General features: G+C 41.1%; 1 protein-coding gene across 1 annotated transcript; it reads right to left on the bottom strand.

The window, feature by feature from the left end:
* Positions 1 to 74: 74 nt before the first annotated feature.
* Positions 75 to 26898, bottom strand: OSBPL11 (oxysterol binding protein-like 11). The gene is made up of 12 exons (XM_009874748.1): positions 26832 to 26898; positions 25417 to 25592; positions 24542 to 24621; positions 21982 to 22164; positions 17143 to 17344; positions 14199 to 14344; positions 12113 to 12253; positions 9654 to 10152; positions 7972 to 8158; positions 4190 to 4372; positions 1748 to 1901; positions 75 to 369 (listed from the first exon to the last, which is right to left on the bottom strand). The coding sequence occupies exons 1-12, from the start codon at positions 26891 to 26893 to the stop codon at positions 292 to 294; spliced, it is 2091 nt and encodes a 696-aa protein (XP_009873050.1). The 5' UTR covers positions 26894 to 26898; the 3' UTR covers positions 75 to 291.
* Positions 26899 to 27109: the final 211 nt, after the last annotated feature.

The following is a 27109-nucleotide window of genomic DNA, read 5'->3' as shown; positions in this document are numbered from 1 at the left end:
CCTTAGGCAGCTTTTGCAATCAGATCTACTTAGAAGAATCTTACACAATTCAGATAAAATCTCTTGGGTCATAGAAAAAACAAGTTGGTTGAATGTACCTGGCAAGTTTGTCTCTACAACTTTATTTTTAATTTTTTTTTAATAGCTTTAAAGTGACCTAGTATATTTTTATTCCTTTATGCTCATTTAAACTTCTGCAGTTACATAAAAAGGGGACACTCTGATTACTGTGTTTTGAGAGATGAAGGAAAAGGAGAGGGAAACCAGAAAACTCATCTTAAAGCAGCTTATCTAGTTAGTGTCTGTTTGCTGAGCTTGCACAGCAGAGACTGTTTTCCAGAGGGGTCTATGATAAACCCAGCCGTCTCCCTGCAATTTAAAGAGAAAATATGGTTATAATAAAGATGCCGCCTCAGGAGAATTCTCTTCACATGACTATTAGTCTGATAGCAGGGAAAACTAAAGGGACAGAGCTTATATGTTTTACTCCCACAGATTTAGACACAGAGATCAATGCTGTGGCTTCTGAGACTACTTCAGAGCACACAAGGGCTCTCGTCAAGCCACGGCGCGCTCTGGGAATCGACTGTGCTTGTAATTAACCCAGATGGAAAGCCACTCTTCTCAACTCCATGATCCAGATTACTTTCAAAACCTCAAACGAGGAGCCAGCAGAGAGGCAGTGATCCAGGTTTATCAGCTCTAACACAGCCCAACTGCTCACCCGGAAATGAAGTAGCTCAGGATTACGTTTAAATATTTTCCGAGTAGGTGTGTATCTTGGATTAGCAATATAATATCTAGATTTAGGAGAGGTGAAATTAACAACACAAATATCTAAACCTGAGCTAAACATGCTAACATAGCTTTAGAGAACAAAATACTTCACTGGAGTTAACAGATAGTCCTGAACTTCAAAATTGGAAGAAACTCAAGAACAAAAACTTTTTTAGCCTATGCTTTAAACCCTTGCTAGATCACAGACATGGGAAGAAGAAGAAGGAGGAGTTACATTAGTGCAGTTTAACAGATAAAACTTTCACTACAAGGAGAATCTAAACTACTACAGCATAAATTTTAGTTGAGTCCTCCCCTCTCACAAGGGGCTCAGCAAAACTCTCTACACAAGCAGGGTCTCTTCACCTAGATCGCAAGAAAACCCATTTTCAAAGCCATCACACAGCAGTCCCTCCATCCTCCTGGGCAGGCTGCAGTTCACCCTGTCAAAACTCTTACTGTACTATTATTATTACTACTATCGAAATACAGGTTAAACCACTGAACAAATAAGCTCCATCCAAAATGCAACATACAAAAAGTGTGAAGCAGAGAATGATCTCATGTTCCTTCCTGTTAACAGTAATATCTTGGGTTCATATGCACATAGCATCAGCAAAATCAGTACCGCTGATTCTTTTTGTCGGGTATTTACTGCTACAGTCTACATATGTGTACACATAAAGCTGTTTTCCACATGCCACAAGAAAATGCCTGGTAAAAGAAACCAGACCACAAAACAGGCAAACATTTCTTTGCAAGGGAACCACAACATCAAAGTGTTGGGGAAGTAAAGTCACACCTTTACATGTTTGGGAGTGCTTATGACACTTTACCTCTATGGATCCCACGGAGTTAAACTATAAGATCTAAGGTCAAATACTCCACTCTGACAGGACATTGACCCATATGTGCCCCTGCTTTCTTTGCAGCTCTGCTTTCATCAACAGCTAACTGCTCGGGAACTTACTTCTTTAAGGAAGTATTTAGTACACCAAGGTGTTTCTGTTTCAGCACGAAGCCTCTCTTCATTCCTCTGTCGTTCTTCAAGGGCTCGCTTGTGCTCTGTAGCCTTATCGATGTCTCCATCCCGCAGAGACTCTGTTACATGCTGCCACAGCCTCCTGCAAAGCAAGGATTTTGGGGCAGGAGTTAGCAGGACTCATTGACAGAGCTTTAAACTAGATACGAAGGGGAAAGGTGAGAAAACTGGGCTCGTAGGATGGTGGACTACTGAGGATTCTCGCTCTGTCATTTCATTTAAGACAAGGGATAGACATTTAGAAATCATGTAAACACCTAAGAAGGCTCTGGTAGGAGATTGGGGCCACACTCATAACAAGTACAAGGATATTGTTAGGTCATGCAGGGAGATAATTAGAAGGTCCAAAATCCAGCTAGAAATTATTCTGGCATTGAAAAGAAGCTTCTATAAGAACATTAATAACAAAAGAAAGACCAGGGAGAGCCTCCATCCCCTGCTAGACCCAGGAGGAAATACAGTGACAAAAGACGAGGATAAGGCTGAGGTGCTTAATGCCTTCTTTGCCTCAGTCTTCACTGAAGGAAGGCAGCACCTCAAGCCAAGAAACAGGGGCCACGAGCAAAATGTGCCCCCGATAATCCAGGAGGAGAGGGTCAGGGACCTGCTGCTCCACATCAATGTCTAAAAATCTGTGGGGCCAGATAGGATACATCCTAGAGTGCTGAAAGAACTGGCAGGGGTGCTCACCAGGCCACTGTCCATCACTGATCAGCAGTGCTGGCTCACTGGGGAGGTCCCAGCTGACTGGAAGTCAGCCAGTATAGCACCCATCTATAAGAAGGGACAGAAGGATGATCCGGGAAATCGCGAGCCTGTCAGTTTGACTTCAGTCCCAGGGAAGCTGATGGAGCAGGTCATCCAGAGTTCCATTATGAAGCACATGCAGGACAACCAGGTGATCAGGCCCAGGCAACACGGGTTTATGAAGGGCAGGTCCTGTTTAACAAACCTGATCTACTTCTAGAACAGGGTGACTCGCTGGGTTAGATGACCAGAAAGTCTGCAGATGTTGTCTACCTTAACTTTAGTAAGGCATTTGACACTGCTGCCCACAGCATTCTCCTAGAAAAATTGAATACTCTTGGCTTGGATGGGCATACACTTTGCTGGGTAAAAAACTGTTTAGATGGCCCAGTCCAAAATTGTGGTCAATGGAGTTAAATACAGCTGATGGCTCGTCACAAGTGGTACCCCCCAAGGCTCAGTACTGGGGCCGCTCCTATTTTAACATTTTCATCAATGATCTGGACAAGGGGATAGAGTGCACCCTTGGTAAGTTTGCAGATGACACCACGCTGGGTGGAAGTGTCGATCTGCTTGAGGGTAGCGAGGCTCTACAGAGGGCTCTAGACAGGCTGCATCACTGGGTCAAGGCCAATTACACGCGTTTCAGTAAGGCCAAATGCTGGGTCATGCACTTGGTCCACAACAACCCCCAGCAGCGCTACAGGCTTGGGGAGGAGTGGCTGGAGAGTTGCCAGGCAGAGAGGGACCTGGGGTTGTGAGGGACCTGGGGGTGTTGATGGACAGCCGGCTGAACAGGAGCCAGCAGTGTGCCCAGGGGGACAAGAAGGTCAATGGCATCCTGGCCTGGGTCAGGAATGGTGCTGTCAGCAGGAGCAGGGAGGTGATCATGCCCCTGTGCTCAGCTTTGGTGAGGCCACACCTCAATTAATGTGTCCAGTTTTGGGCCCCTCACTACAAAAGGGACACTGAGGTGCCACAGAGGGTACAGACGCGGGCTACCAAGCTTGTGAAGGATTTGGAGCACGTGTCATATGAGGAACAGCCAAGGAAACTGAGGCTGTTTAGCCTGGAGGAGATTGAGGGGAGACCTTATTGCTCTTTACAACTACCTGAAAAGAGGTTGTAGTGAGCCACAAGTTGGTCTGCTCTCCCTAGGGGCAACTGATAGGACAAAGAGAAATGACCTTAAGTTGCACCAGAGGAGGGTCAGGTTGGATATTAGGAAAAATTTTACTGATAGGGTTGTCAGGCATTGGAACAGGCTGCCCAGGGAGGTGGTTGAGTCATCATCCTGGAGGTGTTTAAGAGATGGGTAGATGCTGCATTGAGGGACATGGTTCAGTGGTGTTGACAGGGCTAGGAAAAGGTTGAACTCGATCTTGAAGGTCTCTTCCAGCTTCAACTGTTCTATGACTCTATGAAATCAACTTTAGTTTTCAAAAGTTTTCCCAGCCTGCTGCCTCAAACTATAGAATTACCGTGTGCAGTTGGTTCGGAACAGGAGCGATCCCTCCACTCACGTGACAAACCAACGCAGGTCAGAGCACGATGGTGCAAGTGCCAGAAGGGCTCACTGCTTAGGATAAAAAGGGTCAGACAATAGCAAAACACACACTCTACCTAGATTCGAATGGTCCTTGTTTCCCAAGGGGCCGCACTCGTTTTCTTGTCACAGGCAGCTTCGTCAAGTCCACATATTTTGTCTCCCCGTTGCTGTAGGTGAATTCCAGCACGCTGTTCCACTCCCCCTGCACTCTGCACACCACTGTGTTCGTCGCGTTCTGCTTCACTTCACCTGTGACTCTAGGAAAGCAATTTATTTTTTAAGAGGCCGTGGCTGAAGACACCTGAGAACTATTCCTCGCATAATCACTCAGTTCTGAATCAGTCTGCAAACTTATCACACTTTCTTGAAAAACGTTAAGTTACTTCAATTGCATTTGCATGGAAGAGCTCAAAGAACAAAGTAACTTTCACTTGTTGCTCTAGTTCTCTTCATGTTACCCAGAAAACTCCACTTTTGGCTTCACCTTAAACTTGTTTCAAACTTTTAAAATTAATTGAAAATGAAAAAAGAAACTAACACAGGTTAGTTCATATGTAACAAGCAGTCGATTGTCTCCACTTGAATCACATTGGATATGTAGTTCAGACCTAAAAATGAAACTTTCTAGCAAGAATCTACCTCACTACCTGCTGGCACTTTATCTCAGTCTTTACATCTCAACATTCTCCCTATGTAAGTGGCCTGATTTTTATGTTGCTCACATAAGCAGCAGACACACAAAGGCAGAAAGCAAAGCAGGGAACCAGGAATCAGGAGAACTGATGTCTCTCCTGCCTCTTCCACAGGAACCTCTTCCAATAACAAGATATTAAAAATGTATTTCTAATAGGCAATATTGAGTTCAAAGTGTTGCACAGATGCTCAAGTATCACCATATCTACACATACTAATGCATATTTTTCTACTCAATATCAAGACCTCTTCAAAGACCTCCTAACACTCACTTCATCCCAAGTCATGAGTGGAAGCTCACTGAGCATTGCCAGGCAAGCAAATTACCACCCTCAAACAGAACCTTTCTCCTAGAGAAAAGAAACAGAAGAGTCTGCACACTATGCAAGCAAGACTTGAGACACTCACTTGCAAGGTGCTTCAGGATTCACAAAGGACACTACCTCCAGCTCCAGTTAAACCGCAGTTACCTGCACACACACTCTCCACATCACACCACTCCCCAGCTCCCCCTCCCACACAAAGCACGTGCTACATCTCCTTTCACACTCAGATCACACGCAGCGAATAACAGGTGACTTGCACACGCCGGTTTGCTCTGATTTCCCTCAAACAACTGCGGGCAGAAGAGCGGGGGAGCAGCACTTCTGCGCTCCCACCTTGCCCGCGCTGGCTGCGTGGTGCCAGTCACTTCCAGCTGGGTCTGCATCTACGTGCCTGGCCGGTCCCCCGGAGCCTGGCATTGAAACAGAGACAGTAATTTCTTGGGCAGCAAAACAAGCAGCACAGGCCAGACCTCCCAGGGCAGAGATAGTGGATGCCAGTCAGATCAGACCCACGGGGAGTGCCCGGGGCAGGCAGGGAGGGCTCGGAGCAGGAGGCAGCACCAGGGCTTCTGCTGCATCTCACGCGTGTAGGAGGCAGCCAGAGCCGCATCACAGTCCAGCAGCACAAACCTCATTTAACTTCCTCGGCAAGAGCTTCTGAAAAAAGTCCACTGATAAGTGTGCGCTGCTCAAGCGCAGTTTTCTATTACAAAAATTTAAGGTTCATTCAAGAAAACAGGTCAGAGTTGGGGCAACCTGAGCAATAAAAGCACATTTACATAAAACAAGCCTTTTTTAGTGGAAATTAACAAGCACAAACAGTTTCTTAAAAAAGAAAAAAAAAAGAAAGAAAAAGTGAGTAGGCAACAAGCAACCAGCCTTCCTTTTGTGCTGGTTATTTATCCTGTGACTTCTGCACCTCAGTCACAAAATTACTGTTTCTGCTGAGCTTAAAGTAAACAAAGTTATATCACTCGCTACCATGGCGCAGTACTGAGCTGCTACAGTCAACTCTCACTGCAATTTGTATTTCTTCAGGTTGCGTTGCTGCTCTGTGACTCACAACCATTCCCAGCGCTGCAGATGATAGTATCTGCCTGAACTAATACCAGCAATTAACAAAACCCCAAAACCTGCTAGTACTTATTTGTAACCTTGGCATGATTGATAGGTTCCTAGCTGTTCGTTATCATCATCCTCTATTTCACGAAGCTAAAGAGATACAGGACAAAGGAGCCAATATCCAGCTGATTTCTAACAAGGGTCACTCTACACACACACAAAAAAAAGAAATCTATAACATTGCCATAGCAACTCACTTGTGCTCTGTGTAACCATGACAACACCACTGCTTTTCCATCAAGAGATTCTTTTGGCAATGTCCAATCAGCACCATGTCAAATTTTCAATAGTTACAGCACCTTGATCAGATCTGCCTTTAAAAAGCCTCTACACCTCTGACGGATTTCAGAGAGACGAGTAAAAAAACCATTTCCAGAACTAAACCACTGAAGTAAAACTGCACCCTACTGCTTATTTTTTTATGGCACGACAGAAGCTATTGCAAGGTAGAAGATACATTGTAAGCAAGGAGGAAGAAAAACAACCACAAAACCAAATGATACATCACTTAAAAAACCATCAGAGTGAAACAGAGCTACACATAAGCTTCAGTTCTCCAGATGCCAATGGGACAAGAGGAGCTACGCTCACAAGTTAAATTTAAAGCATGTATGGGAATTCATGGGGCAAAGCACTTCACGGTGGAGGTTTTGGTGTGGGGTTTTTTTTAAATTTTCCTTTAAGCCACGAATACAGTCTTTCTGCACTGCTTCAGGAAAAGTGATGTAGAGAAGCCTGCTGATTTTCTTGCAACCTGTGAGAGCAACCTAGCTCTGATGTTCTAGGCTGTTACATACTTCATTATCATCTCTAGCACATTTAATCTAAGGAAGGCTTATCCAGTAAAGCAGTTGAGTGCAAAATGCTCCAAAATCACATATTTTGTCTGACTACTAAATTTCCTCCTTCCTCAATTAACTGTCTCTATATTAGCACAAGGCAAATTTGCAGCAGTCTTACTATAAAATGCCTAAAAACATCAGTGATAGTGAGTTTCAGTCACCAGACAGTGAGTTTTGCACCAACTGCAAAGACACTTCGTAGAGTCTGCTAGAAGTAACCCCAAGTGAATGTTCCCTGGATCTTCCTTCTTTTATCCCTTAGTTTTTAAATATACATACGCATGGAGAATTATCACTACAAAAATTACTATTTTTGCCTTTAGAAAAAACATATTTTTACCTAGAGATTTTCTATAACTTCCTTAAACTTATAGATAGTCTTACATTTCTTATACAGAATTCCTGAGGTCAATAAGTAACAGAAGACTAGTTACTAATGATCCCTGCAGGGCAACCACAACATGTTGCAAACAACGGGCAACCCTTTAAGGCAGTGAGATCAACTTCATTTCAAATAAGGAGCAAATCAAAAAATAGAGAACATTAACCAGCTTCTAAAAGAACCAGTATCTGGATGCCAGGAGCTCTGTTTTCCCAGTGGTTTGAATACAGACTCAAGACAAACATGAAATTTCCATACTGTCTTTAAATGTAATCCAATTTTTCTTCGAGGATCACATGAGGTGCAGTTGCTTAGCTACCATATTGTTTAAGAGGACAGTACTAGCTCAGGTGATAACATAGTTTCTCCTGTATGTAATCTCAGACTATCAGATGAGTAATATTCAGCACACAAAACAGGGGAGTTACACACGTACTGCTATTCTAGAGCAGAGACTATGTGGTAAAAAGGAAAAAAACCAGTGTTCTCACCGATGCAATTTGCCACCGTAGAAGGGCTTGGTGTGAAAGTTAATACTTGCAGAATATCCAGTCTTCACACAGTTAATGTTGACTTTTCCTCCCAGTTCTACCCAGGGAACAGTTAAAATTGACCGAGCATATGCACAAGGCAGAGAGAATGTGTATTCTTCCCCATGTTCCAAGAGACTTAGGATACCTGTGTGAAGAAATACAAGAATCTCTAAATCAGCAGCATTTGAGAAAAAAACAAAGGAAATAGATAGCTAATGCTACATCTGACTACTTTTCCACAGTCCCTTACACCAAAAAGAAAAGAAAAAAAAAAGTGGTATTTATCACAGATTCTAGATACCAAGATTTTCCTAAGCACTAACCTGAGTAACGTGCATTTATGTTTCTTTTGGGAAAAGACATTTATCCTAAAAATATTGCTCCGAAAATTAAAATATTGCGCTATGCAATATACTTTTCATTAGCATGGAAAAGGACTGGTCCCTCCCTACCTACTTCTTACCCCATCTGAAGGCAGAGACGACTCTCCTTACCCCACCCCTCTGCCAGGATAAATCCAACTGTCTCCTGACAGCAGCTGTTGCAATAACAGTCAAGAATCTCATACAAAAAAAAAAAACAAACCAAACTCAAACCACAGAACACTCTAGATTTATTCTTTGGGTTTTAAGATGTGTGGGTTTGATTCCTTTCAAACAACAACCAAAAAAAATCCTCCACAAGATCTTGCCATTACAAGAACACAGTGTGGCAACTGCCTGCATCAACCCCACCTCGGTAGCGTATTATCATGTGTCTGACGGAAACACAAAAAACGTGAGAAATTCTGAAAGAAGTTATGACACGATCTGAGAAACGCCCTGGAGGAGACATAACTTCAGAAATATACCTGGTACAGCCAAAGCACTGAGATGTGCCTCCCACATCCCTGCCACATTCATTCCCTTCTCCAGTACATAGTTGACCTGTAAGTACCTGGAGTTCCCAGTTACTGGGGACACAGAACGGGAGATGCTGTCTCATCTCTTGCAGTAAATACTAGAGAGAAATTACAGTTTAAGGGCAGTTACCCTTCTCTGTCCCCAAAGGATCCAGCTTCTCTAGTTAAAAAAGATTAGAACTTGCACAGTAAGATACATTAAGTGCGATACATGCTAATGCAACAACACTTCTACTTAATAAATGTCTGACGCAAATTACTTTGTCTGATGCTTAGGAAGCATTCATAAATACCAGTTTACAACACATTAACTGCCCTTCGGTTTACAAGTCATAATTTTATTTCCAAATACAATCCTGGTTTTTGGCAAAGCAAAAATCTATCTAGTTTTTTTCCCCTCCCCATATGAAAACTTGCTGTCTATAATGAGGACTTGCAGTACCTTCTGTACTTTGTAAACAGTAAAAATAAAGTAAGAAATCACTGGATTATTGTACATAAAGGCTTGCAGATCAGAGACTTGAGGAAAACCAGAAGTATGTGGAAAAAGAATCCAAAATCCCACTGATATCTTCTGCAAGCAGGTTTGCTTGGGGTTTTTTAAGTCTTTGGAACAAATAACCAAGCCGCGTTCACCTGCATTTCATCTGTATTTCTATCACAGAAATCAAATCTCCCGTCAAAGTAGCAGTATTTTAACAACCTTGTAAAATGAATAAAGGACAGACATCACACCTACCTTCACCAATCATTGTTACTCCTATTGACATTCCTAAGAATTTACTTTTTGTCCAGACATGGGCATTGACACACATCTTTCTCTCTACACATTCAGCGTAAAACCCTGAGACAGGAGGATGGTGGGACACTTGCTCGGCTACAAATTTGACTGTATAATAGTCCAGCTCTGCTTGGCCTTCCACTTCTTTAGACAGAGTTACTTGCTCTGAGGGGGAGTGAGCAGAGAAGTTACTGCCAGCATTAGTGGCTACGTCGCTCTTCGGCATCCTCCAGGAGCAGTGAAACGTCTCCCCAATAATTGGGTTGTACGGCTTCTTTGCGATAGCTCCTTTGCGACCCTCGTGAAATGAGGTGAGATAATACTCAACGAAGCGGATCATCCTCTCCTCGGGGGTGGTGCCATTTGTGATCGCAATGAAGAGATCCGGATGGGACATGAAGTCCGCGTACATCTCCAACAACGACCGCTTCTCTAAAATAAAAGTGGGAAGAACCACCTGAAATAAAAGAAAACCCAAAAAGCTCTAGTAAGTGAGAGGCATTTTTAAAAGGGAAGCTCTCAGGTGAAGGATCTATGCCATTTTGGACATAACACTTTCAGAATGAACTTTCTAGTCCTTCTTTTAAGATGTGAGCAGAATACAGTGATCAGAGCTCTCAGAAAAACAATTTACAAGAAGAAAAAAGCCCAGTAAGTACTATTAGGACTAAAGGGGTTGAAAGGGACTGAGCATCCCTCAAAAACCTTAAAAAGCTGCAAAGAGATACTGTGTCCCACATGTCCATGGAGGAGAAAACAAGTAGGAAGGAGCTCAAACTACAGCAAGGAAGGTTCAGAGCAGAGGTTAAGAAAGGCTTTGTCTAACGGAGACAAGAGCAGGGAAGCTGTATCAGTGTTCTTGAGAGCCTGCAGAGTCTCTCTCACCACAGCAACTACAACAAGCAGCCATGAGAAACTGCACAGCATAGGCTGATCCTGTACCTCTGAGCAGAAGACCTTATACTTTCCCAGTTACGTTCACCACTGTAAAAACCAGCAGTCCTGGACCAAGAACAATACTGCACAGTAAGAGGCTGTAGGATCAATGCTCTTCCTTCCCTGTAGTGGCAACTAACATCATGTAACTGTTGTAAAGAGCAACACAGGGTGTCTCAACCCTGAGATCAGGACAGTGCAGTTAAATCAGCTGCATTCAAAGAGGCAGAGCACAGGCACAGGCCTCGTAATGGACACCCGGGTTAAGCTGAACATACTTGTTACGTTGCTGCAACACCGACTTGGAATATTAAAGCTGGTTTTTGTTTCAGTACCCTGATCTTTAAGTCAAGTGCAATATAACAACTTCATTACCTGTTTTGAAGTCAGGCTTGTTGCATTTCAATGCTTTGCCTGCTCTGAAATAAAGGCAACTCTACAGACATGGCCAAAGGTCACAACTGGGAGACAGACTTGACAATTTGTTCCAACTAAGAGAAAGAGATACACCAAATCCAATCTTCAATGTAAGTGAAATAATGACTTAATAAATTCCTGTATAAGCAGCAGGGGTTTAAGCTTGGCCTACAGGCAGCACCACGTTTTCATATAATTTCTTTTCCCCTCTTGAATTATGAAATATAACGTCCACAATACAAGTGTTTCTAGTGGCCAGGTAGGTAGTGCCCAAAAAATATAGCCTGAAAAAAAAATTATAACCCATAATTCCAATCCAAGAAAATGCTACACTCATTCCATGCCAACGTAAAATCCACTTTTTCTTTAAAAGCATCTAGTGCTTATGGTAAGCAGTTTTTACAGGAATTAACTGAATATAAGCTGGTAGTAACCTAATTTTCCCAGATTTGCTGCCCAAGTTGTCCAGCAGCAACTGATTGTTAATTTTCAAAAGGTTCTTGCTTTGGAGACCTGCACTGAAACATCAAACCCAATTCTTTCCAGTACGACTGTTCCTGCTTTCTATAGCTGCGAGCACAAAAATGAGAATAGGATAGGGGTAAACAAATGTCTGAGGACAGATAAAAGGGAAACAAAAGAAAACTTTTCAGAAGCAGCATAAATACAGGTGTAAGGTTATGCATAAGTTGCATGTAAAAGCATTATCAAGTGAGAAAAAAAAAAATATCATGGAAGGAAAGCAGAAAGGCAAAAGTTGAGCAGGCCGAAGAAAACAGCATGGAAAAAATAAGGTGCAAACATAGGAAAACAGGCCTTTATAGGAGAGCAGACAAAAAAGGAGAGAAAACACAAAGAGAATGTTAAAAAAAATTTGTAAAAGTATAACCAGCTGCATCAAAGAAAATCCACTCGCTTGGCACATTTTACTTAAAACCTGCTGCAAACAGTATCTTGGGACCTGAAGTTGCTAAAAGCCACAATTTCATATTGAATTAAATATTGGTCAATACAGGAGTTTAAAATGGCACTTCACAGCCAGTCTTCGTGCTTCAGTTACTTACTCTTGTTAAGTCCATGCCAAGCTTCAGCTGAGACAAGAGATGCAAGATAACACTGCGCTGTTCTTCCACCGCTCCTAGATCATCTTCTTTATCATCACAGATATCCTCCAGCTCCTCATCTGGATTTATTTCTTCAGGTTCCTAGGATAAGAGCCATAAACATCAGCTCAAAGATGTGACTGGCCAGATAATATCCAAAAAGGACTTAATATTCTCCATGTATGAAGAAAAAAAAAAAAAAAAAAAGACTAAACCAACCCCTGCAGAGAGCTAAACAATGGAATCTACCCCCAAGATAAATAACAGCTGAAGAATTTAAAAGGACATTAATATAATTCAGTGCAGATTTCATCTAGAGGATTCAGGCTAAGATTTCTCACCATCTCACATGGGTCAAGGGAAAAAAAAAGTAAAATAAAAAGATTAAAAGCAAATATGACCTGTTTTCCTCTAAGTTTTGCGAGCTAACAGAATGGCAAGCCTCTAACACATGCACAAAAATAGCAAAGCAAAAGCTAGAAGAAATTCCAGCCACCTCAGTAACACTCCTCCACCTCCACGCTGCTCCAGGCTTCACAGTGTTACCAGCACCGCTCCGAAGGCTGTGGCAAATGATGACTCCTAGTTACCGTCATGCAATTCACGTGTCTAGTCTACAGGCTAGTCTGCACAAGCATTAGCAATGCTGCTGCTAATTGCCAATACATAACAGTAAAGGAAAAAGGAAAAATAACTTGGAATACTTTTATTTAAAAAAAAAAAAAAATCCAACCATACACACACGCACACACTGGTTGTCTGTTGCTATAGCTAAATTTCCCAGACAGCCTAGGAGAAATAATACCAGCACCATTTTAATAACTAACACCCCACAGAAGCAGGTAGAGCTCCCTCCTGGGGCAAAGAGCCGGAGGGAGGAGATGCAGAGGGAGAGGCACCGAGCACGGCAGGAGGGTGACAGACCCCTGCCTGAGCAGAGCTCAGTCCTGGAGCCGCTGCTCTAGCTCCAGGCACATTTATGAAAACATCAGCACCAAAACAAGGGCACCAAGTCTTCATACAGAGCTCAAACCCGGATGAAAACTGCAGTATCACACCGGTGACTGCTTTCCAAGGACGCTACGCTGTGCTGCTGCTGTCAGAATGAGGGAGCTGAAGAGATCTACGGGGAGTGATAAGACTATTCACATCCCAAATACAGAGAGTGATGTACATTTAGCACTTGAACTGTAACTAGCTTAATTATTAAAAGGAAGGAAGGAATTAAGTGATTTATTTGAAAGCTCCTGGTTTGGTTATTTTTTTTCTTTTCTTAACTTAGTAGGAACTACTCCAATCTATAGCAACTGAAAAGAAAAATAATTTATTTCAATTTTGCTAGAAGATAGCACAGTGCTGTCACAGAGAGATACAACAGCACATTATCTTTACACAATGACAGTGTCTCATCCATGAGCATGAAACCAACTAGTATAAAAAGAATATAATTACGTTTTCTAGCTTAGCTTTATCACAATCCCTGCTGGTTTTTTTCACTTTAGTATTTTGCATTCCAAATCAATTTTGACAGTTATAATGATACAGACTGTAGCTGTACTTCAAATACATTAAGTCATCCTGAAGTCAAGTGATGAGAGTTACTCAGACTAAGACAAACAGATGCCGCAAGAGCTAGAAAGGAAAGACAGGGCGATTTAACAGCTGGAGACGGACCATTTTGTCGTGTTTGCTTAGGCAGTTCTTCTTGGGCCTATTCTGAGAGTGTCAGGAACTCCAGTTAGGGTTTTTGCACTTCAGTATCCACTTGTTTTAGAAAAAATTCAAGGGGATGCTGCCTATTTCAGCCCCTTGAATTACCATCCCGATTGGCTCCCTCCTCCTTTCGTTACAGAAAGCCACAAAAATTTACTCAAAAAGCAAGGTAGAAAGTTCCATTTACCGCAACAGTACTCACTCCTCCTCCAACACAGGTAATCAAAAAGTGCAAGAACTGTCACCAAATCATTTTCACATAACAGGACTGAAACATTTAAAGATATTCCTTAAAATAATTCCCCACAGAAAGAGGATGTTCACATTACCTTACCCTTGTTAGCTGGCAGGGCTCTGCAACAGACTGCTCTTCTCTGACAGATGCTGGCTTGTTTATCTCCGCTGGGAAATTCTGAGCTGCTCCATTTTTGAAGTGGTTCGCCAGAGATATCTTCGGTTCCAACCAACTGATCGTCGTTCCTGAAGCAAAAGAAAGTTTGCGCTGAAACTTGCTCATCCTCTGCAAGGTCGGTAAAGAGCAGTTTTCACCAAAGAGCTGGGTTTTTTTATGGAATAAGCTGAAGGCAGACAATTTCTCCTGCAGCCAATCCCTTCAGCAGCCACTAAACAAAGGTGGTGCAATGAGACACCACCTTCAGTGATCATTAGCACAAACACTGCGATTGGCAAGCTGTCATAAACACAACCTGGACTGGAGAAACTAGTTGGTGTCGGGAAAGGTGTAATCAGACACTACAGGAAGAACCCAGTAGCACGGGAATGTTAAGTAACCTGTACAATTTTCTTTAATCGGTACAAAAAAAAAAAAAAAAAAAAAAGAGCTCACCACCTATCAGCTTCTCAAACTCAGCTCAGTTCTAGAGTGAAAAGAGCTAAAGCGGGAGAGTACTTGTCTTTTCTCGGCTGCAAAGAAGGCAAGCACACACTGTTGAATAAATCATAGTTGCTAAAAAAATAAATAAATAAAAGAAGCTGCAGGAAAGTGATTACCCACTTGATGATTCCAGCATCTCTAGTTACTCCCAGCTAATTTATTAGAAAGGATCGGGTTCCTCATTAATAATACAAATGTTCCATTCTCTTTCAAAGGCTAATAAAGGTACAGGTGACTCCAAACAGTTTTTACTGAAGAATACACAAACTGACAAACCATCTTGGCTGGGTTGCAAACACTGAAATTATTAGGAAATCTGAATTTCTACCAACACGCAGTAGTCTCCTGTGATTAGGAACCTACACTGAGAAGTCTGTTGTCTCTACCTATATGATCAAGAATCCTTTATTGCCAGACCTCTGTTTCTGGAACTAGGTCACATCCCTCAACCCCAACAGGCAGAGTAAGCTTAATTCAGATAAACAGCAGCAGTTCCACCAGGAAAACACTGGGGAAGGAGAAAAGAAGTCCAGTTTTACTAATGGGAGAAGACAGTTTTTTCCACAGCAAGGTAGTTTATTTCCATCAAGTCTGTTACTCATGAACCCATTCCATCACGAGAAACAAGAACTCCTTAGCAGTTTAAGGTATCGAAACAAAAGCTTCAAAGAAGTCAAAAAAATAAGATGATGAGGACATCAACATCATGCTCACCTTTTTGAAAAGGTTTTACTCATCTTTAAAATCCCTTCATGACAACTGCTTTCTGAGTTGTATTTCTGAGCTGCATCTAATCCACACTCACTGCCTCTATATTATCTTGTATTTAACAAGGAGCCATGACAGGAATAACCATCTTAGTGGGTCTTTAAATAAAGGCCACTCCAGTGGGACTGTGGAAGGCTGCAGAAATGCATGTGCATTCTTTTAATCATCTGTTTTTAAACTCTGGCCCCAGTAATGCATCCTCCAAACCACTGCTCCTGCCCTCTCCATCCATCTCTCTAGGATATCACCAGCATCTCAGAGATTTGGACATCCCCAAGCAATGTTTTCAGATTTGGCCATTAACAGACGTATAACCAACTGAACAAAAATCAAATTAATTGAGCTTTGCCCTGCATAGTTGTAAAAAATTCAAAAACGAAAAAAAAAAAAACTAAAACCCCCTACATTCTTTATACGTTATTACAGTGGTGCTCATTGGACTCTTATTGCTGCAGACACAGTAATGGCTCAAAAAAAACCACCTTAGTAGTGCCTGTGTGAAAATGCCAAAACAAAAAAGACTTCTGATATGCACCTCCCACAGTTATGCATTAATAGTTAAAAAAATCCACAGAGAATAGGAAGAGTTCTTTCAGTGTAACTCTGGAGTTCAGACAAAGATCTGGAGAGGTGTCATCCAGCTTGTTTTTTTTGTTTTTTTGTTTTTTTTTTTTAATGAGATTTTGAACTGAAATACAGCAAAAAAAGTTAATTCATTATATTCATATGTTCTCTTTTACTGCTGTCGTTAAAAAACAACCCCACAAACTATCTTCATACAGTTTAATGATTTTACGCAATGTATTTTTTCATCTTAGAAACCAATTACAGCTCTGAAATGCACTGTTAAAGCAAGTACCACAAATATGACAGGAATACAGGAAAGATAAGAGACAACGTCTGAGTGTACTTTGTTACATACTTACCATACCCATCATACCTGCTGTGCAAGAGAAGTATTTGAGAATCCTCAAAGCTTTTTGCTCACAAAAAGCCACAAAGTAAACACATGGGGGAAAAAAAAAAACCAACACAATAAGATGCAAAAGTACATACAAATATGAAAGAACACCTTCAGTTCCACATGCCGTGCACAGATCAGGTGGAACGATTCTGGGAAGCCCCTACTTACACAGCAGTGACTGATTGTGCAGGCACAGCAACATCTTTGTCCGCTGTCTGCAATTGCATGTTGTTCCACACCCAGGAGCAGTGGAGTCTGGGGTTTGTGGGGTTTTTCTGTTTGTTGGGAGAGTTGATCGTTTATGGAAAGAGATTATTTATGCATGTATTTATTTATTTACTTACCTTTAACCAATTTGCATTTGCTTACAAGTCTGTTCTGGCCCCAGAACAAAATGCAATACTTAGCCCATGGATGTTAACTCAAAAAAAGAATATCAATATATAAAAAGTACTAATAATTACCTGTGCAAATGTACATCTTTGTATTTTAATGCTTAACTAGAAATGAAAGCTACACAATGGTAACCAGGCATCCAGCTGTTTTTTCTGCCCATATGAAACTGGATTTAGTGGAACAAGCATTTTTTTCAAGAAGGAAAGGATTCATATTTGTTACAGAGTTCTGCTCTTTGTGAGCATCTATACCCACCTGCCGGTAAGGATCCCTTTTGCTGAGAAGCATGTTGTAATTGGAGAATATGGAAACAGTCATTTAAACAGTTCATGGTTGCCATAGAAGTTGCTTTGAGCATTAATAGGTCTTGATCCAAGGCTGTAAGGTGACCGGAGACAGGAAGGCATTCTATGCTCCTGATCAAGTCTCTCTGCTGGCCCTCAGCCTGAGACATCATCTGTCAAACAAAACAGTCATTTATCAGGTGATGGACGCGTGCCATGCGATACGTGTTCAGCTGTGCACACAGAGGATCCCAATGATACTAAAACTACAAGGTAATAGATGTATGTACAGTTAAAGGTACTGTTAGATGTATGTAAAGTACAAGTATTTAGGTTGTTGGGTTTTTTTCCCTTGATGCAGCTACAGAAGCCATTAAATGTATGATGAAATTCCCACAGCAGTTTGAAAAAAAAATGGCAAAGAGGAATTCGAACATGAAATTGCTGCTGTAAAAATCAAACACTTTCACACCCAGTTGATAGGTAGGAGGAGGAACCACACACCTCACCTCTGCGTGAAGAGTAATTAAGCTCTGTATGACAGTACGAGGCACTATCTGTGAGTATCAAGGTCCTCACACTCCCTACAAGAGGAGATCCAGCACTTTAAAGGTCAACACCGGTGTCACTCAGTTTGGCTCAAACTGCACAGGATTCACATTTGCTGTCTGCGCTGCCACCCCGCTTAATATCACTATCTTTGCAGTAGGGGAAATAAACTCAGCCCTCGTTATGTGCTCAAATTACAGCTCTCCTGTTGTCCTTGTCCCCCTCGCTCCACGCCAAGCTCCCTCCCTTCTTCCCACAGAGCTGCACAGCCCCGCATCACAGAACCTGCAACAGCACATTTGTCTGCAAGAAGAACAGCAGGAAAGGATCCCAGCCATCAAGCAGCGCACCAGGGTCTTCCAAAAACCTAAATACTTTCTTCTTTGTGCTCACAGAAGCAAGCTATTGCCTGATTTTGAGTCACGGGGATGAAAGCAAATTTCTGTATGCACTAGTCCCTTTTCTTGGGAGGTACAACAAAGCATTAATGTAACTGGACAGCACTATTGTGCAATCATTATGTCTTCTGGCAGTTAAGTTAAATGTAAAAACAGATTGACCTAGCAGAGCAGAAGAATTCCTTTAAAGAATATGAGATGCATTCATGTGTTCAACTGCCATAGCACTAGTTAGGTTTTTTTCAGTTCACCGATCCTAGCAGTATCTTACTCAATTTCTTTTCAGTACCTCTGCCTGCAAACCCTCCCAGGAACTGCTTTTAAGGTTTTATGCAATAGATACTTAAGCAGTATATATTCATCCAAGTTTAAGGTATTTGGTATTTGAAACAGTTTAGGGCTTGGCTATGTAACATGCTACGGTGTGAATTTGGAGAGCATTGGCTCTTTGCAAGTGGAGTTAACTGGGCACAGTCAGCCTTAGTGTGTCCCAAGAGTAAGAGGGCAGGGAGCTCATAAAATACTTATTTATAGAGCCTTGCCTACACAAATGTACTAGCTGCTATCAGAACATCCCTCCAGTTGTGTATGTGATAAGTCTTTGTGTGCAAGGTTTTTTCAAGTATTTTGAAATACTCCGCTGGATTAAAAAAAAAAAACAAAACAAAACCAACCAAACAAAAAAATAACAGAAAACATAGATAATTATCTAACTATCCTGGTTTGAGCTGAATAGAACCAATTCTGTTCAGTGATTTCACTTTTCAGCTCAGTCTCTTCTAAGACACTGTCCTTTCTGAAGTTAACAGCATAGTTCTGCAGACAGCGTTGAAATGACACCACCTGATGTTTGCAGTTACTGCCAGGGCATGGTATGCAGAAAGGCTCTTGCTGATACTTACTGCTGTAATAGCCAAGGTCACTGCTGGACCTTGTGTAACACGCTGGGGGTGCCAGAAAGTAAAAGTGGTCACAAGGAAGTAGAAGGCTGCACCTCTGGGGAGTAACAGACACAACAGGTGACCAACCAAAGCATTCCACTGCATTCCATATACGTCATATTCAGTATAAAGCTGAGGGATCACAGGGGCTAAGGCCTCATCTTCAATGGCCAGGATCAAGGAGGACTGGATCCAATCTTCAGCCTTTGATCCCGATCCCCAGTTCCTGAATCCAGCTCCTGTTCCTGGTTCCCCTCTGCCATTGAGCCTGGGGCTTCCCCGGTGCCACCTGCCCTGCAGCATCAGTGGCGCAGGGAGCTGAGTCCAATATTTGGTTTATATATACGAATACAGCTTTTTTTTGTTATTGTTTCATTAAAGCTGTTTAGCTTTCTTTTAAAATCCATAAGTCTCTCTGCCTCATTCTCTTCCCCTTTGGGGAGGGAGAGGGCTTAGAGAGTATCTGTCAGCATTTAGTGGCTAGCTCAGCCCTAGCCCTCAACACCAACAGATCACCGTGATCCTTCTCGTGATCTTCACACTTAGTAATTTACTATGTGGCAGCACCCAAGCACCTTGCTCCAGAATCAGGCCCAGCAATAGGACAAGCCAGGCTACACTCAGCATTGAAGTTCAAACAGGCACATCTCCCCTTTCAAAGAACACGCTTTGAACAGCCCTAAGTTCTTCCTCCTTATATATTCTGTGCCAGGGGAGGAAGAAAAGGACTGTGATTGAGGAGAGAAAATCTACCAGAAGTACAAAGTGAGTACCAGAGCCTGCGCAACACACGTAACTGCATTTAGTGCAGGTCAGCATAAAGAGCCCCTTAGATCTCCTGTTTTGCAAAGCACCCAAGTCAGCAGCATGACATGTATGTGGACAAGAACAAGGGGAAACGGAGGGAAAAGGGACTGACAGAAGACCCAACTGCAGAATACTTCATGAGGAAAAAAAAAATAAAAATAAAAAGGTCACCGTGCAGCAGATACTTTGAAAGAGAAGCTGTTCTTTTCACAGCTTCTCAAACTGAGTTTGTAAGTATTCAAGCTGCATCATGCTCAAGTGTAACAAGCATGTGCTTGCCCTCAGAGTGTTTTAACTCTATCTAAAAAAGTCATCATATCCAACAAGCATTTTAGCTTCGAAAAAGGAAATAAACTAACTTTGACATTCAGAAAACCTACCATTACTGAGGATTTATCATCTGTAAAAATTTTAAGTTGATAAATAAACATGCTGTGTCACCAAACTCAGTAACAATCAAAAGAGAACATGAATAACTTTTTGTGCTCTTTGCAACACTAAGAAAAATCACTCCACTTTACTCTCCAATTAAATCTCAATTAAAGGATGCAAGCCTCAGCACTCTAGTTCACACACTCTCTTTCCTCCCTTGAATTTTGAGGGCCATCTTGCCATTCAGAAAGCCAACAAGTTAAAAAGCCGTTTCTGAAACTTGACCTCACTTAAAGGCAGCCCCTCCAACACCAAAATACAACAACAGATAAAAAAAGAAAAACTGCTAAAAGCTGGCACGAATTGCCATGAATTCTGTAAATATTAATGCCATATTCTGTATTGACGTTGGTAGGAAAGTGCAAATACTATTTACATTTACTAGTGCAGTACAAAACCTGGTAAGAAGTTTACTACAAATAAGAGTAACTCGATGAATCCAACTGAAAACCAACAACCTGTAAAGCTTAAGTTTTAAAATGCATTTGGAAGGTAAGTTTCTCTCTCAGAAGATAAAGCAGATGACCCAGTACATAAAGAACAGAAGCTATGGGAATGCCAGCTGAGGCTCTTCTGTGTGCCTGACTTCACCTGTCTTTGCATCAGCCCGGTAGGAGACTTTACAGCTGTTAGAGGGTACAACCAGGATGGCAGCTGCAGGAACAGGCTGCTGCAGACAGAGAGATTCACAGATTCTAAGTCAGCTTGTCCAGCCTAGTGAATAATTATGCCACAGCACTTGACTTATACCAAGTAACAATGATGATACAGAACAGGGAAAGTACTTTCAACACTCCTTTTACAGCTTCCCACTGATGAACTTACTACAATGCTCAGCCACATATTTGAAGGTTGATGACACTCACAATACAGAGCACTCTTCTCAGTTTGTTAAAGTTCAATTCTAACTATTCAAACTTCCTAGATCCTTACTTGCTAAATTAAAAAGCCCTCCTTTAGGAAGTTATTTTTGTCAAGAAATGTATTGCACTACACTGCAAACATTAAAACACTCATTAATACCACTATTACCAAGCAACACAGGTTTGCAATTCAGCACCAAATTTTGCTTTAGTACTATCTTTAGATTTGCAGACGTTAAACCAACTACTAGTCTGTCCATTCTGTCAGTCAGGATGGAAAGGTTTTGTTGGTTGTTTTTTTTTTTTTTTCAAAAAAAAGCATGCTTCTGAATTGCTTATTCCATTTTGCTCTCTTTTCAGACACATTCATCCCTAGACAATTTATCCACGTGAATTAGCATACCAGAAATTGGTATTAATATTCTTAAACATCAGTCATGACCAATTTCTCCTGAATCATAGGAGATACAAGAACAGCGTAGTCTATTCTTCTATAGCTTGACATGAGAAGAAAACAAGGTATGATATAACAGAATCACAGTATGGGATGTTACACTTCCTTAGGGATATCCCCTTGTCACACAAGGATGAGAACACTGAGCATCAGGATATTATTGCAGAGTACAAGAGTCATAGAATATATACAACACACTTCTACCATTAGCTGTAGGAGTTACTCATCCTCACACAGTTATGCAGTAATACCTTCGGACATGCTACTGACAACATATTCAACTAAGAATAGCACATTTCTCCACAATCCTACAAATAATAGGAAAGCTCTTTCAAAAGATCATGAGATAATTTAAGGCATACAAACCTCTCTAACATCTACGAGGTGATCTGGCTGCATAATAGGAACTCTTTTTCCACTTGGCAATCTGTGATGTCCAACGCTGAAAAAGGAGACTGCATTTTGACTGGGTCTTCTTTGCACACCAGGGGAGTTGGCACTTCCTTGGGATGCAAGAGAGAAGCTGCGAGATTTCAGAGGAGGGTTGTTCTAGTGAATAAATAAGCATATTGAGAAACATTTATGATTAAATCCTAATAACCAGCAAATATTTTAATTTGAAAGATACAGCAGAACAGTCTAATTCTTTTTTTTAATAAAGCAAGGGCAGATGACAAAGCCCTAATAATGTATTAGCAGCAACTGCCAAATAAATGTTTTGCATAATCTGCGCACAGTTGTCACGTTCTATAGTCTAATTATGATCTGTGAATTTCATTTCAATCTGTGAAATGAGATTTATCAAGTCACTTTTCTCTGACTTGAAAATTGATCTGCAACAGGACTACAAACTGACTCCTAATGGATCCTGCAAGGATAGAGCTCACGTTTAAGAGAAAGAGGGCTTGTTTAGAACTATCCATTGAACTTATCTCTTACAAAAAAAGCCAGCTACAAGATGTTGATATTATCTTAAAAGTAAGGTTTTATTCGGGTATCAGAATAGGCATTAATTAAGAGGTTCTGTGAAATACACTATATTTGCAACCACTATATGGTTAGCAAATAAAAGCAACAACCCTCAGATATAGTGCAAGGACTCGCTTCTCAAACATGGCGATTCATCCTAAAGGTATTTGTGGGCTGCTGAGTGGTTTCTTAAAAAAAAAAAGAAAAGAAAAGGTTATTAAAAAAAAAAAAAAAAAAGGAAAAAGCTCCTAAACTGGAAGGGCTTCAGTAGAACTGAACATCTGTTTCCTCACCCATTAAAATAAAAAAAAACATGCAAAACCACTGGGAAACACTGGGCTGATATTCTGATCTTTCAGTTCTCCTCCTGTGCCAACACCAGCTCACCAGTACCTGCTCAGGGAGAACCATTCAGCTCTTCAGAGGCAAATGAACTTTGCTTTGTTTCATTTCAAAGTGTATTTCTATTACAAGTTAGCTGTTTCACAGAAAAAATGTTTCTTGACTTAAGTTTCATGCCTAACCACATGCTCTTCTGTAGCGTTTGTCTTAGATACAAGTCCAGTTGTATTTGTAACTACTTCTACCACCAGGCTATATTCATAGAATCATAGAACCATGGAATGGCCTAGGTTGGAAGGGACCTTAGAGATCATTTAATCCAACCTCCCCGTCATGGGCAGGGACGTCACCCCTCGACTACACCAGGCAACCCATGGAGACCGAGCGGGAATCGAACCCGCGACCTCGGTGTTGTCATTGTTGTCAGCACCGCGCTCAACTCAAGTCTCAATTGACAAGCCTTATGGTGAATTCTGCCAAATAACCTGTATGGGCAGACAGTCCACACTAATTTTTTTCTAAACTTTGACACTTTTTCAGCATTAAGCTATCCCATATACCCTACACTGCACCTGAAACCACTTTACATAGCTTCATAGAATGTACAAATGGAGTGAGAATTGTCTCTCTAAGATCCTAGAACACTTCAGACATCACATTGCATTGGAAAATTTCCATAAGGGGGCCAGTTAGCTCAGTCAGTAAAGCGTAGCGCTAACAACGCTAAGGTCGTGGGTTCGATTCCCATTTGGTCCCCACTTTTTGCCTGATCTAGTCGAGAGGTGGCGTCCCTGGCAGTAGGGAGGCTGGATTGAAATGATCTCTAAGGTCCCTTCCAGCTTAGGCCATTCTATGACGACTCTATGATGATGATAAAAAGGACAAGATAAATACTTGTACAGTAATACTGTAAATATTGTAAACTTTAATCCCGAAAACCTTTATCCACTTCAGTAGACCCACTGACCTAAGTGAAAAATATTCAGCTGTTTCAGATTGAGCACAAACATAACTGTTCATATTGGAATTCTCAATCTTGTGTTTCTTGGTGGAAGAAATTTTGCAATCTACAAACTTGGGAAGGCCAGAGGTTCTCTGATATGAATGTAAATCGTCTCACCAAGGAAACAGAAGGTTTGGGGTTTTTTCCCAACACCATAAGATACTGCCAAAACTACTCTTCTAGCTGAATCCCAAAAGAAAACCTGAACAAGTCAATGAAGGCCCATCTTTTTTTTTTTTCAAAATCATACAACAGATATTGATAATCTGTCAATACTCAATATCAAGGTATTAACCAGGCAGCTGACATTCAGCTACTTAAAAAAAACTTCTAAATTAACAACAATAGTCTGGAAATACCTCATCAGTGCTATCCCTGAGCTCTCTTCTGGAAACATTTTATTATCAAATCACCAGTGACTTAATTTTTCCAATGCTTTATGACTTTTGTTGCAAATATAACGTGGGTATCCACCATCCATTGGTCCTAAGTGATGCTGTAATATATATCTTGTCTTGAAATTTCATCACTAGATGCTGAAGTCCTTTAAAATGGAATTACCATTATATCACTCCTATAGACGGAAAACAGAAAACATCAATCGTACAGTACCTTTCCAATTGCTTCCGTGTGATGCTGGGTGCATATCTGTAGCCTGCTAACCCAGTGCTGCCGTTCTTTAGCATCAGTAGCTAAAAAAGGCAAACCAAAGGAATAATGTAAATGAAGACATCTCAAAGTACAGGCAAAAAAGACTGCTTAATTCTTTAAAGCAGTCACAAGTCTTTAACAGTGCAAAGTATTTTTTTTTTATCTAGACCTTGTCCAGTAGACCTGGAATTAACTGCAACATTAAATCAAGTTCAGCATAAATAGCATGGACTTTTTCTTTCTTTGGCATTTTCGCACTACAAAATTGAAAAAAAAAACCACCAAACTCTGCAACAAACAATAACTCCCCTCACACATATGTTAATCTAACAATGTGACACATTTGCCTGGAATAAGAGTAAGGTGCCCGGAATTAGAAAATAACAGTAAGTCTTCAAATCATTAGCCCAGATTTCCATAGCCTACACAATCAGAGAATGGGCTTCTATAACCACCACAAGAAAGCCATTAAACTGAACATTAGGGCTAAAGCAGTTCTCTGCAAGCATCACTATAGCACAGTTACCTACAATGACTTAGAAAACTTCACATCAGTACAGTTTAAGGACACTACAAGAAGATTAAACCCCACTCTACATAACTGATGTTCATGGTATTCTGGAAGTCACCAAATCTAAGGAGTATGGAACAATCCATAAAGAAGGATGGTTTCTAACTGAAGATTGGGATGTTTTACATAGAATTCTCATTGCAGGGGTCTGCCAAACAAGCTCTCTGCCTTTGGTGGTGCAGCCACGCCCAGCAGAGAAGCCACAGGTGAGAGTCAGGAGTGTCCTCTAGTGGAAAAATCCCCTGGCCAAGAATTCAGGTCCTACCTCTTAGTTTATACTGCTCCCCGCTGGCAGCATTGACTGTAAAAGTATGAGAGTCCTCATCACTGGGTGAAATTACAGCTCCAGCAAGCTGCAGGGTACCCCTGGGCTTCAGATGTCTAGACTGCTCATTCACAAAGTACTCCAGCAGGCCAGCGTCATTGTTCAGGACAAAAAATCTGCAATGATGACAATGAAAATGCATTAAATAAAAGAAGCACTTTTTTTTTTGGGGGGGGGAGGGCGAAGGAGGGAGTGGTTTTACAAGGAGAAGTAAAAGCTTTCATTACCAGTTGGCACAGATGGGGCGGGAACTTAAAAACCTGAGCCAGTACCACAACCCCAAACATAAGAGTTACATCCCCAACAAGACTGCACAATGAAGTTCTTAGCAATTTTTTCTCAGAGATAGGGAATTACACAACAGAACAACATGGTCACAGAAGAATTCTATTGCAAAATTTTGGGAATCAAAAGAATATCCTTAGTCTCAAAGGCTTAAAACATCCTTAAACTACATAAATTAAACCAGCCCCAGATACAAAGCAGTTGACATATAAAACTGTGAAACTGAATTCCAGATTTAAAAAAAAATAACTAAAAAAATTAAGTGGATGTTACACTTTGACTACTCAACTAAGTTTAACAGTAAGTGTATTGACACAAGTCCCTGCATGCCAGCGGTAGCACAGGAATTTGGCCAGCGTTTCAGGCTAAGGACTTGTCTCTCCAATATCAATTTGGTTGCACCGTGCTGCTCTAAGAACAGCATCAAGCAGAAATCATAGAATAATGGAATGGCCTAGGCTGGGCATGGGCAGGGACGCCACCTCTCAGCTAGATCAGGCAACACACGGGGACCGAACGGGGATCAAATCCGCGGCCTTGCTGTTATCAGCACCACGCTCTAATTGACTGAGCTAACCGGCCCCAGTCCTGACCAGAGAGTTACACCTGTCAAAGAAAAGCAGGTTATCTCAGTGAAGACAGACAGCCTCGGGAACTAGATGGAGAAGCTTGCTAGAGTGTGAATTTTCAGTACAGAGCCTTAATTACCCTCTTTTAAATGATAACATGATTTGGCATGAAGCTGAAGACACAGAAAACAAATACAATATAGGGTTTTTTTCTTCTTTTCCATTAAAAATATTTACATGCTTTGTACATAGACTGGCATAATTATAAGCCATCAAATGAGTTAACTGCTTCAAATTGCTATGCGTTTTTTCTTATTCATGCCTTAATACAAATATTATTCATCTACACATTAGCTTAATCTATATGTAGAAAAGCATGAGACTCTAATGAAGTTTGCTAACAGAAAAAGGGAAATGCAGATATTATTAAAAAAATCTGAAATATGTTCATTTAAATGCTGTAAAGGCAAATATTACCAAAAAGCACCATAAAAGACTTACCGATATTGCCAACCAGTGACGAGATTGGTATATTTCATTAAGTAGCCATAAATATTTTCCATGTGATCACTATTAAAAAAAAAAACAAAAACACCTTAGATCTTTTCAGCTCTTGATCATCATTATCTATTCTCATAAAATTTATTTTCATTTTTAGAATGGCACTACTATTTTAGTAAAGTTACCATAAGATTTTCCAGCCTCGTTTCCAAAATAATTTCATACACCAGTTTAAGCGGATGTACTGAACTCTGGATAATTTCAGAGCATAATTAGTT

The sequence above is a fragment of the Apaloderma vittatum genome, unplaced genomic scaffold (assembly GCF_000703405.1).
Source record: "Apaloderma vittatum isolate BGI_N311 unplaced genomic scaffold, ASM70340v1 scaffold12228, whole genome shotgun sequence".
Taxonomy (NCBI): domain Eukaryota; kingdom Metazoa; phylum Chordata; class Aves; order Trogoniformes; family Trogonidae; genus Apaloderma; species Apaloderma vittatum.
Note: the sequence above shows the minus strand (reverse complement) of the source record. Positions and strands in the feature narration are given on the sequence as shown.